The sequence below is a fragment of the Henckelia pumila genome, unplaced genomic scaffold (assembly GCF_033568475.1).
Source record: "Henckelia pumila isolate YLH828 unplaced genomic scaffold, ASM3356847v2 CTG_601:::fragment_2:::debris, whole genome shotgun sequence".
Classification (NCBI taxonomy): Eukaryota; Viridiplantae; Streptophyta; class Magnoliopsida; order Lamiales; family Gesneriaceae; genus Henckelia; species Henckelia pumila.
This window is the reverse complement of record NW_027331866.1, coordinates 1-7,401: the sequence shown is the minus strand read 5'-3', so window position 1 is coordinate 7,401 and position 7,401 is coordinate 1. Positions and strand designations below refer to the sequence as shown.

General features: G+C 36.2%; 1 protein-coding gene across 2 annotated transcripts; it reads right to left on the bottom strand.

Moving 5' to 3' along the window:
- Positions 1 to 339: 339 nt before the first annotated feature.
- LOC140873458 (agamous-like MADS-box protein AGL27) lies at positions 340 to 7,395 on the bottom strand. Of its 2 annotated transcripts, XM_073276576.1 has the most exons (6): positions 6,985 to 7,395; positions 6,797 to 6,896; positions 3,642 to 3,683; positions 2,588 to 2,629; positions 1,552 to 2,492; positions 341 to 1,188 (listed from the first exon to the last, which is right to left on the bottom strand). In XM_073276576.1, the coding sequence occupies exons 1-5, from the start codon at positions 7,071 to 7,073 to the stop codon at positions 2,385 to 2,387; spliced, it is 381 nt and encodes a 126-aa protein (XP_073132677.1). In that variant the 5' UTR covers positions 7,074 to 7,395; the 3' UTR covers positions 341 to 1,188; positions 1,552 to 2,384. The 2 variants fall into 2 exon arrangements, with proteins under 2 accessions (XP_073132676.1, XP_073132677.1); XM_073276575.1 differs by lacking the exons at positions 2,588 to 2,629; positions 3,642 to 3,683; positions 6,797 to 6,896; positions 6,985 to 7,395 and having other exon boundaries at positions 340 to 1,188; positions 1,552 to 2,374.
- Between the last annotated feature and the right edge of the window lie 6 nt (positions 7,396 to 7,401).

Below are 7,401 nucleotides of genomic sequence, written 5' to 3'. Positions count from 1 at the left end.
ATTTTATACAAAAATTTTACAATTGGAAGTCAAAAAAAAAACATGAAAAATAATCTTTGGGATACCTAATATTATTTTTATTATGTCTTGTTTTAATTTTAATTACTATATATTTTTAATAAATAATTTTCAATTAATTCATAAAAATTTGATATATTTTGGTTGGTACATTACTTGTTGAATCTCGAGCTAGATTGATGCTCGAAAGTTCAACTCCATCAAGCTTGATCTGTCAATATCAAGTATATTAAGTAATTATTAATGACTCTTTTAAGCTAACACAAAAAAAACATAAATAACCTTATGTATAATGAACAACTAAATGGTCAAAATAGTAAGTTTACAATTCAAACTCATATATTTATAATATAATAAATAATAATAATAAATAATGATAAATAGATAGATAGATATATATATTTCTTTACATACAAAAGCGTGTGTCACAGTGGCCAGTTTGTATTAACATCGCATCAGCTATTCAAGTCAGCATTTTTTCATTAAAAACCCAACACCATAATCGCTTGTTCCACTTCCATGTATTCTTGAAGCTCGAACCACAACTCAAATCATACAAGAAGAAAGACAAAAGGCTCGGACGCATCCATATATATCCATGTATTCTTGAAGCTTGAACCACAAATGAAATCATACAAGAAGAGAGAAAAGGCTCGGGCATATCCATATATATCCATGTATTCTTGAAGCTTGAACCACAAATGAAATCATACAAGAAGGAAGAAAAGGCCAAGAGACATCCATATCCTAGTCTTCTTCGCTAGTATCGAAACCAGGCAATTCCAACAGGGGAACTTTGAGCACTGGGGAATCAAAAGAAGAAACCTTGTCCTTGATAGAGGAGGCCTGTTTCATCACCTCCTCAACATTCACTTTAGGCTGCCCATTCAAAACTCTTTGCACGATTCCTCCCAGGGATTCCAGAGGACTGGACAACACATGTTTGATTTTCAATATCAGGGAGACTTCTGATAATTGCCAAGTGAGGGTCACCACAATCATGGCTGAGACAAGGCCGTGTGTTATCAAATTCTGCCTCTTTATGTTCTTCAATTCTTTCATTATTTCGTCCTTCTTCGAACACCTATCAGTATTCTCAATGTGAGAAGCTGAAGGAGATGTAGTTTCCTCTACCTCAGCGGATTCTTCATCTTGTTCCCATGATTCCAACTGTCAATTCCAAAAGATTTTTGGTTGCACCTCAATCAAATATCAAGAGCGTGTAATAAATACCATAGCAACTCAAGCCTACAAATTATGATAGCATCTTTTGAAGGCAATCGAAACTGAAATCTAATTATCAGTTCCAAGAAATTTTTCTTTTCTTTTTTTTTTTTTTTAAGAAAAGAAATCAAAGAATCAAACTATGCCTAACCTCCAGTAGCGGGAACGGGTGTTCAAATCAAATTAAAAGAAAAAAAAAGCATAAATTCTGCCCGATTTCAGAGTGAATACAAAGAAATGAAATTTGCTGAAAAGCTCCTTTAATTTATATTTATATAATATTTATGGTTGGATAATATGCTAGCTAACCTGAGAACGTAGCTCGGAGAGCAGAGTCCGGCGGTGGACGGAGCCTCCATTTTCCTCCACCAGTAGTTGATCAAGGGCTTCCTGTATCACCTCCAAATTTTGCTTCGAACCCATTTCACTCGCACAACACCAGAGCATTTCTGGAAAACTAGTTTTTATTCAGCAATCTATTTATATTTTAATATAATTCCCAAAATACCCTTGTCCAATCGTCACTAAAAATACTTATTAGTTTCCCAATAAATTACAAGATGATTTTTCGAAAAAAAGAAAAAAGAAAAAAAAGGAAAATGGGTTTTCAAGTACTAATTTTGGCTCTCTCTGAATCGTATATATTAGTCAAAATTGTTGCTTCCATTTGCATTTGAACAAGAAAACTGACAAAAACCTCAACCGAATACAGCTGCAGTGTTGGCATCATTTAGCTCTGAAATTTTGTGACATGAATCAATGCTCAATTTTATAAGTCAGAAACTGAGAAGAGTGGAATCCAATCACCGGAGAAAAGTGGGTGCTAATTCTGATTGGTGCTTTCTCCTTTCACCTTCGCCGCCATATATGTATATACTTGGTGTGAAATGGGATTTTAGTTAATTAATCGATACTTTGGTGTGGCTTAAAATGAGACAGCACTCCACTGGCGCACATCCCCTTGGAGGGCTCTGGCTTCTCCAATGAGGTGGGGTGTCTTCCCCGTGAAGAAAGTATATATATAAAATTATTAAATTAAACCACCCAAACATCTGAAAACTCTTGCTGCAAATGTATGTATTGTATTGTATTGTATTTATATAATGCAACACATAATGCATGTCCCCGCAAAGAAAAGATTGCTAGAGGAGCCCGACCAAATGATGCTGCTGTGCTCCCGTTGTTTGGCTGTCAGCAACGACGTTCAGATCTATCATGTTCATTCCATGGTGGTTCTTGCTTCCAACAATCTGCAGGTAAAAATTAATTACGCTCTTCTATTCATACTATTACTGATCTCTTTTTTCATTTAAATATATTGCATTGATCTAGCGATGCCAAGCACCTTTTCCTCCATCTGTTTGTTGTCTTCAGCCAGCATCTTTTCCTGCTCATGTAGGTAGGGGAAGGAATCAGGTAAGTAGCAGCACAACTACTTCGTCTATATTACAAATATTTTGCTCCCTACATTCAATTCAAACCTTCAACTTCATGCTCCAATCAGTCGTTTCAGATTAACATTACCCTTCTCTCCCCACAAGTTTTGGGAGCAATTACTGTGTTAAGAATTCAAGTAACTAGATTTGCAAAATGCGAGACTGTAGATCGAGGCATTGTCTAGTCTATTGTTCCTTTTTTCCATAGATGCCGGAGAAAACCACTTAATCCAAAAGCTCGAGCTCATGAAAGGTAGAGTAACAATAATTTTATACTTCGACAAGTTCACTCATGTTTGAACTGAAGATTGATTACTCATACCCAAAATTTATATCCTACTCATAGCGTGCACAGATATTGAGGAATAACTTAAAAAATAGAAACTAATACCAACTTTATGAATCATAAAAAATATTGAACCCCAGATTTTTGAACCCATGATTTGAACTCGTGGAAGGTATACTTGCACCAACTGGACGAGCTTAAATTTGAATGGTTCAAGATTATGATCGGAGAGCTTCAGATAGTGCTGATGAAAACTATAAGCATTTTAGCAGGGTGGTGAAGTGTTTTACAGCATTTAAATAGGAGTTTCATGGCTAGAAACTCTGGATATGGGTTCTCAAATGGTTGCGCAGGAGATGAACTCAAGCTAGGAGAGAATGAATTCAGACTAGAAGAAGCATGCATGGTTTTTCTTGTTAATTAACTACAATAACCATAATGTTGCCATCCAAAAACTTTCAATTAAGCGAATTTGAGTTGAGAAAAAAGTTTGTATGCCAGGAGATGGGATATGAGTCTATTGTAACCAGGTGGAGAATATCTGCTTCCAAATCAATAAAAGCTATTACGATGACCACTCATCTATTTTGTGATTACATTTTTAAACTCTTAAAGCATAATATTTAGTGGCAAAGTCCGACCAACAGTAATGGAATGGAAAATAGCTAGCAGCATACCTGTTCATTAAGGCTAGATATAGAATCCAGCAGCAGCCGTGTCTGTGTGTATTAAATAAATGATTATCAACACATTTAATGGTGTGTATGTGAAGGTACTGTGTCAATTTATGCTATATAACTAAACGGGCAATATTTACAAGACAATGAAATAATGAAAAAGGAAAAAGAGAAAAAATGGCATACCAAGCATGAAAGGATATTTTAGAAAGTTGGACTAGGCTAAGAAAGAGAACAAATAAAAAAATTGCCGGTCACTAATGCTTGCATGAACATAGGGATTAGTAATTGCAACGATCATATTGGTTCCGCAAAGTGTGTTTGAAAAACCAATGTACAATTTGGAGAAGACATCTTATAGGCGAGCTGAATGATGAAATTTTTAAAGCTTCGTTTATTCTTATCCTGCTTTCTCAACACATTACTGTGCAGCGAAAAGACTATTTCAAAGGAAACAATAAAAACCTCGATTGAGAGAGAAACTAATGTTATTTTTAAAATATTATCATGATTGAATGAATGTTTCCTAATACAAACAAGATACCTAAAGATTGTACTAATATCAGTGAGCTTACTGCAAGTGTTGGCCAGAAATATGTTGTTGCATAAATGCGGCAACCAAATTTCCCTCATTAAAAATCAGGCTTTACCAAAGTAAGTTGAACCTATTATTTTGGTAAAGCACCAGTTTATCTTTCTTAGTAACTAAGTTGAACCTATTATATTGGTAAAACACCAGTTTATCTTTCTTAATAACTAAATTGTTGTACTGTTAAAAAAATAATAATAATAATTGAGTTGTTGTGGTGCTGATTTCAATCCAGGGTATAGGTCAAATAGGAGCTCAAGTTCCACTCAGATTAGGCATTAGATTTTGGGTTGAATGGGTGTCATTACCATGGTCTTCGTAGGTCCTTCTGACATAGACAATGCCTTCTAAGTTGGTCGTCACACGTCAATAAGGTCGTCTCATAGTGGATCTATTAACTTTATTTTCCACTTTCACATCAACAACATTCGCCATGGTTCAAACTCCTTGAAGTGCCAATCGGTCTTGAAAAATCAACTTTAAACCTCCAACATGAGGAACAATTAATTTATCCTTCCTCTCATACAAATTCACTTCAGCATTTAATCAATAAGAACCCTTTTTGTATTCAAGCAAGGGTGGAAATTTGTGGCGGATCCGAATTCTTTGGCCTCCAAGGTGCTTAAGCTCGATATTTCCCACATTGTTCCTTCTTAGATTCACGGATGGCCGCATATCCTAGTTATGCGTGGCGAAGTATTATGGCATCCCAAAATTTAATCCGTCTTGCGGCAAGAAACACATCAGGACAGGATATAATACTAAGATCTGGGGCAAACCCTGGCTGCCCTATCTTAACAATCCTTATCTTGAGTCCGAGCGCATTCAGGATTTGCAACTAGCAACTGTCGACTCATTGCGTTTAGCGGAGGCAGATACTTGGGACATCGATTTAATAAAGGAGCTATTTAATACGAGAGACCAACAACTGATCTTGTCCATTCCATTGAGCAGTAGGTACTGTGAAGATAAATGGATGTGGGGTGATGATAGGAAGGGATTTTACACTGTTAAGAGTGGGTACAAACTCTTGTTCCACAATAGTGAATTCGGTTCTAGTTCATGTAATATCAACTAGAAATTAATCTGGAAGCTTCATATCCCGGCTAAAATTCTAAATTTCTTGTGGTCTTTCCTCTTGTTTACCTACTCTGAAGGCTTTAGAACACAGAGTAGAGGTTCTTGAGTGGTGCCCTCTTTGTTGTAACGAGCCAGAAGACGACTTCCATGTTCTTGTCTCTTGCACATCAGCACGCAGCATATGGGTGCCTTACGTTCATAGGTAGCCACGTTGGTTCAGAGGTATCTTTTGAAGGATGGTGTTCGTTCATGATTATCGGAACACTGTAAATCCATCTTCATCTTAAATTCATGACTATTTTGACCCTAAGTGTTAGTTCAATAGTTGAATTGGAACCCATCTTCCTTAGACGATAATCCAACTATCGTTGCTACTCTCGAGGAAGATTCTTCAATCATGTTTGGTGAAACTCGTTCTACAAGAAGTATAAAAAGATTCATTTGACTCATAGCGGCTCACTGTAGATAATCACCTCCGTCAAACCTATGACCACCTCGCTGAACAAATTTTTCATGAAAATTACGACCACAAATCCGGGTTTCGCAATTTGCACCGCCATCGCCTAGATCGGCTCTGCCATGACATTGTTGGAAGTTGACTGCAACCCCAGGGTCCGATGTAGGTTACACAAGTCTGGGTCAGCGAGATCTTGAGCACTAAGGTTTAAATATTCGCAGGTTCCTCTTCTAGGTTCCACCTGTGCATTCATGATGTTTGTCATTGTTCGATCACCTCATTTCCATCATCACCGGAGTCTCTATTTTCCGGCCTATGCCTTATTTTCAACGTTCAATGCAGCAATTGTCAACGTGAGATCGCGAGTTGTTTCATCAATACAAATACAATCAAGTAGTCGTTGACACTGTTGATCCATTGTTTGTCATCGTGCAGGTCGTTTCCCACTAGAACTGTCCTCAACCTGGTCCATGTGGAATTCTATTAACAAAAACCAATTTGGTGTGGTGGAAGGGGTGTTTCAAATGAAACAATTAGAACCCTGGATTCAGAGAAAAACTAATATCATTCTGAAAATATTATTATGATTGAATGAGTTTTTTTCCTAATGCAAATGAGATGACTAATAGAGTACTAATGCTAGTTCTAAGGATTCTCAAAATAACAAAAATACTAGTTCCAAGGCAATTAAAATACCAAGAGTTACTAATTCTTATGTAATCAAATTACATAAAATACTAATGGTCTAATCCCAAGGCAACTAGGTTACTAAAAGTTCTAATGGAATACACAATTAAATTCGACAGCATAAAATTCTTGAAAACACAAACTAAAACATTAAACTTGTGTTTTATCACCCTACCTGGTTGAACTCAGAAACTCTAATCTGATAATATTTCATTTCACAATTAAAAAAGAGAAATGAAAACTAATAGTAAAAATGACAGAAAAAGTAAACAACATAGAATGGAAATAGGAAACTGTTAAGTTTGCAGATGCTAGGTTAAATCTACAATGTGAAAGGTAAACCTTTGTCGATCTTGTTCGTATAAGTGCAGCCTGTAGTTGAGTCTCCAGATTCACAAGGTCAGTCACACTGAGCTTATCAATGCACGGCTCCCCAAGTTCCCTGTGAGAGCAGAGTCAAACTTCACGCATAAAGCCAGTCAATGGTCAATGAAATTTAAGAAAGTAATGCAGAGGAATAGAGGAACTGCCTTTCCACAATCTGAAGGAGCTCTCCACTAGTAAGGAAACCTGTATATTTTGAGCACTGCTCCTGCAACGCAAACAGGCCAACATCCATTATCTTTAAAAATTTTAGCTTTATTTGATATAACAAAAGTAGAGGACCACTCCTATTGAAATCTCAGGAAAAAGAGTCATGCATTTATTGGCTTTATCTTAGTAGTTTATATGACTACTAGTTAAATATAGTGAGATGCATGTTTCATGAGTTCAACTTGTTAGTATTTATGTCTTTTATCATTCTTGATGCGATTATGGAAATATTATTATCAACAAAATCAAATTTGTAACATATTATCGTTCAATTCTCCGCGTAGGGCCGATATTCACTCTAATATTCTGCATTAGATTTTAGGATCAGGTGAGAGATGAGAGATTCGGAGGGA